We start from the raw sequence: 13,413 nt of genomic DNA, 5'->3' as shown, positions 1-13,413 counted from the left end.
CGAGCAGCTACCATCTCGCCTTCGCACAATCGCTTCGTGTAGCCAGGCAACTGACTGGATGTTGTTTTCCTGCGTCGGAGTGTTTGACCTTCATGGAGGTGGGCAGATGCCTTCATGGAGGTGGCCAACTCTGTCATCATCGTGGAGAATGTGACAATGCCTGCTGCGTGGTATTTCCTTAGACAGCCTCGAGGATTGCAATCTTAAGGCACGCAGTTGGGACTTACAAAATTGCATAAAATGTCATCGATAACACTTGTTGCAGTTGTTTCTAAAACATGTTAGTATTTTTGATCGATATGATAGCCATGATAGCCGATGCACACATTTTACACACATTGCAGTTCAATGACAGGAACTTTAGCATTTTCGGTGCATTGTTTCTCAAGTAGTGGCCTCCACTCTGAGTTAAAGGCTAGAATTCCGAAATGTTTAACTAGACGAGTGCTGTCCTTTGCTGAACTGGAGCCGCACTCACTTTCTCAAAGTTGAGTCGCGGCTGCCTGCTCCAATATAGTCCCGAATGTTAATGGATATTTAATGTGTTTTGAACGCCGCGGTCATTGCAATTAGTGAATTTCATTGATGACATTCGGATGATGCCTTGTCCTCACAGCCAGCTGGAGCCAGATCTCACTCTTACAGAATGCAGTGGTTTGCTAATAAGTATAATTGGCAATCATCGCAACAGTAGTGCGGCATTGTCCTCCCTGACCGGTGAAAGTAAAATGCAGCTGTGTTGTCTGTCGCTTCCGCAGGCCACGAAAGAGCTGAAACTTTACGACAACAAGATCATCGAGTGCACCTTCGACAACAACAGCTGGGTGTTCATGAGGCAGAGGATAGACAAGAGCTTCCCAAACTCCTACGACACAGCCATGGGTGAGTCTTCTTTGTTGCGAGTTGAAGACTTGCTTAGTGGGCAGCCGTTTCCTAAAACAGCACTGAAGAAAGCACTAAAGGTAAGTCAACTCCCCTCGTGCATCCATCCAACGGCCGCACTGAAAGTATTGGAGTGCTGACTTTACCCTTGATGGAAAAATAATGTACAGTATTTACAGATACAACAACCTGGGCGAGAAATGCCCTCTTCCAAACAACCTGTACAAAAAACAACTTGACTTAGACGCTTGCGTGTATGTGATCGCGCACATCTGTGGCAGTAAACGAGTGGATTCCAGTTGACAAATCTAAACTACCGTGAATGGGTTAATAATACCTCCCACGCGGCTTGAACAAGAATTCACTGTAGCCGCTCCTTGACGGTTATCCCTCCCATCCCCTTGTCTTTTCCCAGCGGTATGTAAAAGCATCCAGGAACCCGTCACCAAGAAAATCCTGTTGGAGTATGTGGACCGTTGTCCTCAAGCAGTCCAAGCCCAGACCCGCAAACACCAAACAGACCCGGACTCTGAGCTAATGCCCCCTCCCCCTCCGAAGAGACCGAACCGATCCATCCAATAGACTCGAGTCGAGCACCCTGGGCCACTCCGGACTTTTCTACAGCCGCTGTCCATTCTTAGCACCAGCCATCTCTGCCTGATGGAAAGTGATATTTTGAGGCGTCCATATCCACCCAGCAACCTGTCCACATTTAATTTACCTAGTTATATTGTTTGTAGCTTTAATTGCTGGTGTCTTATTCAAATAAACAGAAAAAAAAGAGTCTGAGCTATTTGAGTCGGTGGTCGCGTATTTGTATTTACAGATGTAAACATCACCATCATCAGCAACTCTTCATAACCGGTTGAATTTTAAAATCAATACAAAAAAAAAAAAAATAGTCCGTTTGAGATGTCACTTTGTTTTTGCAAGTGTAAGGAATTGATGTTTTTTCTGATGAAAAGAAAAGAGCATAATTCAGATCTGGCTTGGATGTGAACACTTCAAGTTGTCCAAATGAAGCCCATCTGCAGATTGAAAGGCCACACAGATGGGTGGGGATGTAACACAGGGATGACACACGCCTCACAAACAGACAGGGCAAGTGGAAAATCAATCTGCTAAAAAAAAAAAAAAAAAAAAAAATCCCCCAAATTACTCATTTTATTTTGATCATTTGAAATCTCAATTGGAGTTTCCTCATTTGACACCAACTTATACTATTGTGACAAGATTGAGTGATAATTTTGGCCATTTTTTTTTTCTTTTTTGGCTTTTAGGGCGCGTAGCCTGTATGTACATTTTGAGAGGAGGTTGACACTGTTGGGTTTAGTCATGCAGTGTGGAGGATCGAGTGAATCTAAGTCATTGGCATATAGGAGCATATAGGGGGCTGGAACAAATCAGGTGTGCATGTGTTTTAAGGCCCTGCCTGCGAGTGCCAAAGGCGACTGTTGTTGCAAGAGTAGAGATGGATGAGATGCACTCACAGGTTGCACTCGGGAGCTGGCTGACTCTCATCAAAGTCTCGTTCACCTTCTTGCAGTGATGATGCATCATTGCACTCCCGGAATATCCTCAACAGCAAACGTCACTGCGGGAAGGAAAAAAAAAATGCCTCGAACAGCAAGCGAAACGTGGCACCGCTATGTGACAATATCGCTGTGCAAACACCTTTTTGCCCCTTCTCCATGACGTTTCATTCGATGAGGAGTCTATTTTTAGTTTATCGCTTAGAGTTCCTCCAAAGTGAAAATCATTGTTTGGTGTAAATTTGACACATCACAGAAATGCCAACTTTCAATCATTCAACAGAAAAATCAAATTAGGCTTCAAAATCATGCACATTCGAGCAGTTTGCCCCGCTCTCACCACGGTGCGCTTCTCAGCTGAAAACACACCCTGCCGAACCTCTTTCTCATGCCTACACAAGCCTCCGTATTTGATCTGGCAAAATATCTCAAAACCTCCGGTGGTTGGAAGGTTTCCCACCAGGTGGACGGGGCTTTTCCGCGCTGAGACAATGAGGCACTCTAAACCAGCCACACCAGCCAGAAGCCCACACTGAATTTTTAACCCCACTCATAAATAAAAAAAACATTTCCCCACTCATTGCTCTTCTGTCTTTCCCTGCAATACATGCACTCACTCGCGGCTGACAACGAGGCACTCTTAAGCGACCACACCAGCATACTATCTTAAGGGACGATGTGTTTTTGGGGTGTAGGCGTAGCAAGCAATCAATCTATGAGCTGGGCAAGACCTCAAGTTGACCCCCCCCCCCCACCACTACCACCATCACCACTTTCTACGTACATCTCATGCTAAAGCGCGAGGGTCCTTCCAAGGCTGCCAAGCAAACATAAACAAGGGAGACGCAAAATCAGTAGCATTAATAACGCTGAGTTTTCTCCCCGACTGCGAGTCCCTCCCCGGGAGTGCAGGAGGCGAGATCTGTGATGTGAGTGCGTAAACACACCACGCGAGCGCAGGTGGTGCCGTCGACATTATGAGTCCCGCCGTTCTCTCTCGGTTCGAGCGCTGCCGCCCGGGAAGCTCATATTAAATCATCACAGGCCTTTCTTGCTGCATTGCTCGATGAGGTACTCGTGTCGCTGCTGGTCACCGGGCAAAGATGGCCAAGCAGTCATTTGTAGTCATCTCTCGGCGAAATACCACTTGCTGTCCTTTATGAGGTGGCTTGGAATAACACGTTTCGCTGCGGTAAGCCGTCAGCAGCGTGCGAGCCGATTAATACGCTCAAATTGGAAATTTAATTGCACACATTTTTTTTTCCCCGGGCTTTAGTCAGGGAGCCTTGGCGCCGCTGATCAATTCTCACATATTGCTCCTCATAGTCCCATTTGAGGGCAACTGTGATAATGCCACTGATGTCTCTGTAGAAAGGGAGGAGGCACTTTTTTTTTTTTTCAAAATAATGTGACGCAAAATGGAGGGTTGGTAGGCATGTGATTCCCAACCAATGTGCCAAGGCACACTACTGCGCGCTGTTAGAGATTTCAGGGATAATCGATTAGCTGTCGATTAATTGTTGCGCGTCTACTGAACACGAAATAAAGGTTTTATGATGTCAAGTTTGGTTTCGGAAGAGATTAATCAACTGGAAATTAATTTTGGTGTACTCTCTGTGAAAAAAAAAAGATTTTGGCATTAGAATAAAATAGAAGTCAACCATCTTCATCAAAGTATCGCATTCTGAGGGGATCACTCAATCAGCCAACCACTTTGCCATTTATATATTGAATTTATTTAAATGCCCCAGGATACAAGGGCTTCAATTTGCTATCAACAGAAAGATATATTTTTCAAATAATTTAAACAAATGTTATTAACCAAGACACAACGAGGCTGTTAATGTCAGGAAGACATCTTCAAAGGTTTAATTTCACAGTAGTTGCACAGCGATAAAAATGGCAATTTTCATATTCGGTATTCCTCATTCTCGTAGCTGTGGGCTTTTGCTTCTATTAATTATGACCGCATGCCTGTAAAAGTAATTGAAGAAACGGTCCAGGTAGACCACAAATCCAAGCTGCCACGGGACTCAATTGATTGTAAACAATTCACAAGTTAAATGCCACGTATTGTTTGGAGAACAAAGACGGAAAGTAATTTATGACACGTTCCCCGCCACAAACAGTATATATTTTATGGAACGATCATTCTTACACGCGGCCAAGTTAATGGAGTAAAGAAAAAGCTTGAATAGCATTTTCTTGTTTTCATGATTTTTACTCTCCGCCCGCAGGGTGCAAACAAATTGCCTCGCACCAAACTTGAAGGACGTGCAGAAAAAGTGATTTCAAGTTAATTACATAGAGTGCCAGTTTAGAGCGAAGAGTTAGTCGCCCTTGACAGTAAAACAAAACGGAGACATTGGAATTGCGGAACACATATACTGTCCTGACCTTTTATTGGTGATGTAACTCATGCTGGTCTCAGCAGAATTAAAAAAAAAATGTAAGAGGTATAATTCATGTGAATCACTTCAATAATATTTAGTCGATTAGTCAACTAGTCCGCTTAACTACTCTAGCTTATCGTTGAACGCTTGATGTGAACTCGCTGCTTACCACGTCTTCTGAACTCTTAACACAGGGTGGAGTAGCGACATATCGAAATGACGACGGGACGACACAGTCGCCGTACATCTGCGGAGGTCATACTGTCTAAAAATAAGATTGTGGATGAGAATAGCGATTAGCTTGGCTAACTTAGTGTACTGTTTAGTAAGTGCATTTGTTGAGTTCTTCTGGCTACGTCTTTGCATGTTTACAGCTGTTAATTGGTATTTACTGCAGTGACTTAAATGTAAATTATATTACAATTGTCCGGGGAGCCTCTCAGGCAAACGAAAATTCAATTACAGGTATTCCTTTCTGCTTTTAAGATGCAGATCTGCAACCACTCAAGTAAAGAGAGGACTGGCTTCACTTCATTGGATTTTGGTGACAGCGATGAAAGGAGACATTTTATTTTATTTTATTTTATTTTATTTTATTTTATTTTATTTTATTTTATAGGGGGTAATGGTCCAAGAAAATGAAGTGGACATTCCTTGGAATGCATTACCACAATGTTTTTGGGGTTTTTTTTTTCTTGAGAAAGTGTCACAAGGCCAAAGTTGTCGTCTGGCCATACTTGGTTTCGCTGAGAAAAATGGCACGGCAGTGAGCAGTGGCGTGCGCTGCCGGTCTAATGAGAACACATCATGAATGAATGGCAAAAGTTTTGTGAAGCGCATTACAGTTGTGAGAAAAGTTGCCGGGAGACAAATGCGGCCATCTTTGAGGAAAACACAAAAGCTTGCTGCAATTTTTCAAAACTAGATCAGCTTCTGGCTAGCACACGTCACGGCTGGCTGCACGTTAAAATAAAATACCGACCCTACTTTCAATCGTTTTCCCTGGGCTCTTTTAAATGGAGCCATACCAAATGCCATTAGAATTTTTTTTTTCGCATTATCATTCAGACTGTTCAAACTTTTACTGCTCCCTGTCTTGGAATTCTTCATTTCCTAAAAAGAAGAAAACCAGTTGTTTCACTTTCCTAAAAAGAAAAGATTGAAGCTGTTGATGTTCCCATTTTAAATGACATTTACTGTACTCTTGTTTCATCATTACGTTCGGGCTCCCTGAGGGCAACAGTAACTGCGACGCGTGGCTCGCAATGAAAACAAGTTTGACGCCACTGGTGCGCGGTGTCAAAATGAAATACACGGAAACCTCAAAGGTCACCAACAATCCATTCCGTAACACCGCCGACCTCTCATTTTCAAAGACATTTTTCCCCAAGGAAACAACAGAAACAGTCACCACCTTAGAATCTTTTAATAACTGTACAGGCAATGTTTCAAAGGCGGTTTTGTTGTTGTTGTTTTTTTTTTTTTTTTTTGGTGTGTGATGCACTGAAAAAGAAAAACACGTCGAGTTGTCTAAGACACGCATCAAATTACAAATCGACGTTCTCATAAAAACTCCCCGTCGTGCTTGCATTGTCTGGATTGGTTCCATCAGAAAACACCAGCCAGTCGCGGTTATTGATCCGCCTGCCTCTTGCAATTATTCCATTTGCCGTCATGTGAAGGTTAGAGGTGAGAACTTGAAGAACGGAAACTTGGCTATTTACTCGCAGCCCCTTGACTGTTTGCAGACTGAACAGAAAGATGATTTGTAGCGATGTTAGGTTAGGAAAAGAACATTTTGCGCCCAACCAGGAAATCGAAACATAGTTTTTTTCGAAATGTAGACCCTTTTTTGGGGGGCTCCCTTTTACAAATGCAATTCTCAAACTAATACAATTCTCTGTGGGATTCGTTCATCGTATCAAACGGCAAACTCTGCCTGTGTGTTTTTGCTTTAGCTGTTTGAGGCTCCTCTAAGAGTATACACGTGAACATCATAGGTGTGTTTGTGTTACCATTAAAAATTAAAAAAAGATAAGTTACCTTTGTTGAAGCCTGAAATAACCTGAAATTGGACGCTGGAAAACCTGCAGTCTTGTCGATGTTATTGTCATCAGGAAAAGTGAAAGCTTTGACCGACCCCCCCCCAACCCCCCCCAAAAAAATCTATTCCTGTCATTCATTTTCTTTTTTAATGCCTGCAGACAATTTCTTCCCAACAAGCATCTTTTCATTAAGAATGGTTGAAATCTAAATTTTTTTTCAAGTCATCAGACGTGCCCACAGCTAGAAATAAATGCCGCGGCAATAAAATGTGTAATGAAATCGCAAAACTAATGTGATTTCAATGGTCCGAGCTCCCTCGGACAAGACCATTGGACAGGGTTCATGTTTTGTTCTCTCATCCTGCGTTAAAGAGGTTGTTCATCACATTGAGAGCTGCTTCATAAGATGTCCGCCGTACGTAAGCGGCAGCATCTGCACTGGAGGTCAGCTTTTAACGGCTCGGTCCGAATATAAAAAGCGTCCTCCCCCTGGGTGGAAGTGGTTCTCATTCAAGGCAGCAATTTGCCCTGTTTGTCATTAGAGCCATTAGAGATAATAGAATGGCGAAAAATGGGCACATTGCGGCTGGGAGAACAATGGCGTCGACGTCCTGTTTTTGTATCAAATGAGTCCCCGTGTCATGCATTTTCATGATTCTCACATCAAAGCAGAATTCAGGTTGGCTGATGCGTTTTGTTTTTTTTTCGCCGCCTCTCTCACCACCCAAAAAAAATGACCTCAACTGGTTTTAAACATCATTACTAAAATCATAAAAACCTGTTGGGTGATACGAAGCTGCGGGCGAGTTCCTACCCAGAAAGAATATCGAAAATGTGACAAAGGTGCTTCATTTCAATGCCTGCCATAATAATCATGGGAGATCCCCAAAGTCATGCTAATGTGGTCCTCAATACCGTCCGCTCAATATTTGCCCAGCGGAAGAATGTTGATTTCTTTTTTTTTTTTTCTCTTTTATTGAACTGCAGAGGACAGTGGAAGTGCCAAGGTTGTGCACAATGCGATATTTTCAATCCCTCCACCCCCATAGGAAATCATGAAAATTGAACGAATCTATTTCGGGGTCAATCTGTTGTCGTAAAAGCTTTCAGCGTACATTGTTTTAAAATGTCATATGAGTGTAACAGTTTAGGCTAAAGCTTACAATTTAAATCTGAGAAATGTAACCATGAATGAAAGTTTCATGACAGTGAAAATTAGACATTGCTTTTGAATGAATTATAGAATTAATTAAAAAATATATTTTCTCTTTCATTAACAGAAGGAAACCAACAATCTGCTCAGTGTAAAGTGTAAAAACAAGTCTATTTTCATTTATCTGTTGAAGTGACGTGCTTATAATAAAGCATCAAGTTCCATCCCGAGCATGTTTGAGGTTCACCTCGAGCATTTCTTTTGCCTCGGTGCCATTAAAAAGGTAACGCTGAATTTCAAGTAAGTAAAATGGCAAACCGAGTGAGCGTCGTTACTGTACGACTTCTTTTCTGATGTCACACGCCGGTCCACTTAAGCTCAAAGCGCCACAAATGTCATAGCTGAACATTTTTTTTTTTTTTTTTTAGCAGGTTCACGCTGTTCTCCTGCATGGGGACGCGTTTGATTTCTCTCAGGCCAGTTTTTCAGCGTTTTCCAGACACACTAATGACACAGCCTGAAGTCATTGGCGGGCTCTTTGATAACACGACGGTGAGCTTGGAAATGCTGGGCTTCACTTAGCCGTGAGCGTTTTGCCACTTGGATGCAGCTCTGTTTTTTTGGGTTGTTTTTTTTTTTTCTTTTTTTAAAGAGACCTTTTTTTATTGATTGCATGAAGCATTTTTTTGTGAGAACCTCAGAGGGAGCAACACGTTTTTGTTTGGGTGCGGTGAGACTTTCATTCCGGAAGGTCATTTTTCAAGTCAGAGACGACAAGCACAATGGACTTAAATCACCACATCTGTACTGTGCTGTCTATTGTGAATTACTCAAAACACAGCTGATGTGTTAATCATAGTATTCCCCCCCCAATGCTGATCACAGATTATACTTTAGGACAATTTTGGCTTGGAGGCCAGATCCCGAATTGGCTGGAATGCACATTAACGGAGGATATTGCATCCCAGCTGTTGTTTGAAACTGCTTTTTTTTCGCCCCCCTCTGAAAATCCCAATAGCAGAAAATCAAGTTGGTGTGAGAGGGAGTGTGTAATTGATGTGGTAGGACTAGGGAAAAGCAGACAGCACGCTTTTTTTTTTTTTTTTTTGAGGCAAGATAAACAAGTAATTTGAGCTGCATGGGATCTTTCTGCTTCCGAATGTTCTTTTTCCTTTTTTCCCTCCACCATTGTTTTGACATACAAAAAAAGATGATGTCGAAAATGCCGCATAAAGCAACGGAGATGGAATCACTTAACATTTTGCTTAATTTCTCAATGAATAATGCATGCCTCTTTCTATTAAAGGTCAGGCGTACGCCAGAAGTTCATCCTCAGCCCGAAATCCATACCGACTGTTTGTCCCGTGCCTGCTCAGCCTCTGACTGCGAATGGAAACTTTTCTTTGGACAAAATGTCAACATTTGTTCCCATTATCCCCAATTTATAGTTGAACCTGCTTGAATCAGGGATGGGCGTATTCATCCATTAGTATCTATCGTCAATTCTGTCGAAGTAACTGCAACTATAAGAAGATAAGCCACACCCTGTCGCACAACTCCTCTAGGCAACATGCTTTTCCTCAGTGCGGCATTGACGTAGAAACAGAAGCTCAGGACATTGTGAATTTTCCCTCCATCCGCTTAACGAGAAACCAACAAACAAGAAAAGGGGCAATTTATCGCGCAGATGATTCTTGTTAAATTAGTTGAGCTAGAATGATGTGCATCTTGTTAAAAAACATTCGTATTTAGTTCAAGGACATGAAACAGCCTCGGAATGAATCAATTGGACTGTTGAGATCACATAAAAGCAATGTTCTTTTTTTTTGTGTTTGTTTTTGATTTGTTGGCGATTACACTCGAAATGCCAGCCTTCCATTCATGGACGTCAAAATTCTTCAGGCTAATTTGAATCGGTTACTGTGAGAAATTTCCGAATATGTGCACAAAAGTATTTTTTAAGAAATTGTAGCTTGAATGATCCTGCCCCAAAGTATTCAGACCGTATCCTTCCCGCTAGCGGCATCTTTTCTTTGTTTCTCATTTCACGTGCACAAATCGGCACCTTTCAACATGCCTTGTCAATGCTGTCACACCTCCTCCTACTCCTCAGCCATGAAAAAGTTTGAAGGCAAGGAGGGGGAGATGACAGCCTTTCCGCCCTTTTCCATCTCGTCCTTCCAGCTAACTCAACAGCAACCTCAACATTGCCCCGTAAGTATCATCCGCAAACCAGAAATCATCTCTCACGTAGCATCATTCGGCATTCTCTTCTCTCGGTCAGCATGAATCATGTAGTTTGAGGCTGCGGTACCTGCGGCTCCAATATGGGGAAGATGGTTTGTTGAGAAGTAGGAAAGGTAGATAGGTGTGAAGGTAGATTGACCAGTTGTTGGTCGCCAGTTGGTCGGAAGGTACCGAGGTAGGAAAAGAAGGTACTGCAGGTTGATAGGCAGGTAGATATGACGTAGTTGAAGAAGAGGGGAGATTGTTGTCACATGCACTAAACAGCCAGCACTTGCCAGAAGTTCCTGCAGCTCTTTTTAGGCCTGTTGGGAACCCTCCCTGACCAGTTTTCTTCTAGATCGAACCTTATCGATTGTCGCCGAGTGTCGTTTTCTCTTTGTTCACTTAAGACCCGTGAGCAAATGAGAGACTTCAGCCGGGTTGTTTGTTACTCATCAAGTCGTAAAGAAGCATCTACATGCACTTGCCCTCTGTAGGTGCAGTGGGAGCTGCGGTGATTACAAAACGTTTTAAGTGCACAAATTAAAAGGGGAACGTCAGATTTGTAGCCGACTATCAGTCTGGATAATAGCTTTGATGAAGCGTGATTACGACATCGCCGTCCTAATCACATTTATTGAAGTTGTCTACGTTTGAGTGTTAATTTGAGCAACGCTTTTGCCGAACTAATAGATTGTTAACGACCAGGCATTTCGTCTTCATCTCTGAATGCAAATGTCGCTGTGGGTTATTCACTCCGAAGCCATCTGATGTTACAAAAAAGAAGTACTGAGGAAAGCCGCACGTAAAAATAACATCAATGTTTCAGGAGGCACAGAGTGATCAACTTGAAGAGAGAATGTGAAGTAACTGATCGGAATCGCAATCAGTTGCATCAGAGCTTTAACGTTAAGCTCCGGTGTTCACCTGGAGTCTGGTCTGCAAACAGAACAGAACTAAAACTCTTCCATGCTGACATTAGTATGCGCTTTGCATCCAAACATCCCGACGTCATCGACAAAAGGCGGACTTGCTTTCCGCGACATCAACATTCCATTTTTTTTTTTCTTTGATGAGATGCAGAGGAGGAAGAGACTTGAATTGCTGTTCACTGCGATCCGAGGCGCCGCAGCAAAAATAGCCGTACTCAAATGATTAAAAAAAGCGGAATTTAATGAGAATAGAGAAAATACATTTGGGGCTTAAACTAAGGCAGGTTGTCAACACCAAAGATGATGCGGAAGAATCATGATTTAGTCATGGAAGTTGCACGGAAAGAACAAGCTGAAAAATGAAAGCGATGTAAGAAATCTCCAGAGCACAAAAAAAAAAAAAAAAAACTGGGCTGGACTGACTGCAGACTGTGACGGTGGGCCTGTCTGTCTTTATTTAGCGCCGTCCAAATGTGTGAATCTACAAGTACAGTGTGTGAATGTTCTAGTATGTGACACATTGCGCGTCCATCATTTCGGCAACGCGGCGGGAAATCCTGCTCGCGATTTAAGTCGGAGACATGCTCGTGCGGAGGCTCGCGTGCACCTTTAGATTGTGTAGAATATTGCGGCACTAGATTTTTGTCGAAGAATGAGAGTGGCGTGCATCATTTTGGGTGGGGAAAAGCGGGCAGGAGTATATATTTATAAACACGCGTTCACGTATTTTAATGTATCGCCAAAAACAATCTTGAAGGGACTGCTGCAGACTGGCGCAGGCTGACGATGTGGATTTAATAAGTGGTGGGTTTGTTTAGGAGGGTCTTGCGACCGCGAAGCTAGTGGGGAGGGCGGAGGTGGCGTGGAGGGGGCGGGGGGGCCTCAGGTCCCCATGACCACCCGCCACAAGGAGGCCAGCTATTAGGCAGGATGCCGCAGCAACACTCGCGTACCCCGTCGTCGGAAGCGGATGTTGTTGCCATGGCGCCAGAGCTTCATAAGTGCTCGACAGATTCGATGTTAACTGCTTTCCACACTTTTTTTTTTTCCTTTTGAACGACGTGTCCTCGCCTCGGTCTTCATCATGCCTGCGCCGCCCAGTCATCAGCGTTGGCTGATGTGGAATTTTTCACCTGCGGCGCAGACGAGAGGCGGCTTCCTCGTAGCTATCCGCATCTCCCTGGGATAATTGGCTCGGGACAGCTTGTTGTTGGCCGCCTTCTTTTTTTCTTTCTGTTGTCAAGTCCTTCTCTGTGGAAGAAATGATGATGATGTTCTGCTTTTGTTTGCGCTCAACCTTGGCTGTGTCATTTCGATCCCTCTGTGGTTGTCATGCCAACGGCATCTCGAAGGCCGTCGTGCCAATTCAGGGGAGGGTTGCGATGGTTGTGCTTCACAGACGGGGCAGGTACGCGCTCGCGCGCAGCCGCTCGCTCCGCGCGTTGTCATGTGGCGGGAATTTGTGACGACAGATCGGGAAGAAACGCTACAACCCCGCTCGAATGGCGTGTTGACATCGAGAACGAAGCGGTGCCGACGCTCCGTTTCATGACCGAATAGACACCAAATTTGTGCCGTTTGGCCCTGTCGCACATGACAAATGAAGGATGAAACAAATTAGGGCTGCTAATTAGGTGCGATTTCTGCTTCTGTTAGAAGATAGGACATCCACGCATAGTTAAGCAACTCATTTCCCCATGGTGCTAAACATTTCGTAGAGGGCAACGAGCCACTGCAGCAGTCACAGTCACATGCAAAAAAATAAAAATAAAAAAATGCTGCTACATTTCGCAACTTTTCAAAACCCCTTTTAGTGACTTTTTTTTCCTTTAAAGCAATGCACATTAAACCTAGAAACGTTTTGTGGTGTTTATAAGACTCCGAGACTCCCTTCAGAACAGATGTTCACCCCTCCGCATCTCGACTGCAAATTAATGGCGCTTGCGCAAAGCCACCGCTGGCTAATTTACTATTTCCCTACCACCCCATAAAGCGAGCGCCCATAAACTTTTGATGATATGCTTCCAGCATTTCATCACTGAGCCGTCAAACTCCATTTTTTTTAGGATGCTTACCTATAAGTGCATCCTTGTAGCCCTTCCGCCGTACATTTCTTAACAATGAGCCTTGCTGCCCAATCATGAGTGGAGAGACTCAGTGTGGGGGCGGTTATTATGTAAATGAGCCCCATTTTTACATAACAGCACAGAATGTCTTCCTCACAGACTGATTTTTAGCAATAGGCAGATT

At 43.5% G+C, this 13,413-nt stretch overlaps 1 protein-coding gene across 5 annotated transcripts in view; it reads left to right on the top strand.

The window, feature by feature from the left end:
• rngtt (RNA guanylyltransferase and 5'-phosphatase) overlaps positions 1-1,765 on the top strand; it is a 48,355-nt gene extending 46,590 nt beyond the window's left edge. For all 5 annotated transcript variants that reach the window (XM_019857841.1, XM_019857838.1, XM_019857837.1 and 2 more), the window contains 2 exons: positions 759-882; positions 1,298-1,765. In XM_019857841.1, coding sequence (XP_019713400.1) covers positions 759-882; positions 1,298-1,464 — 291 coding nt within the window. In that variant the 3' untranslated portion in view covers positions 1,465-1,765. The remainder of the gene's footprint in view (positions 1-758; positions 883-1,297) is intronic.
• The last annotated feature ends 11,648 nt before the right edge of the window (positions 1,766-13,413 follow it).

This window comes from Hippocampus comes, unplaced genomic scaffold, assembly GCF_001891065.2.
Source record: "Hippocampus comes isolate QL1 unplaced genomic scaffold, H_comes_QL1_v1.1 scaffold154, whole genome shotgun sequence".
Lineage (NCBI taxonomy): Eukaryota > Metazoa > Chordata > Actinopteri > Syngnathiformes > Syngnathidae > Hippocampus > Hippocampus comes.
This window is presented reverse-complemented; position numbering and strand designations above follow the sequence as displayed.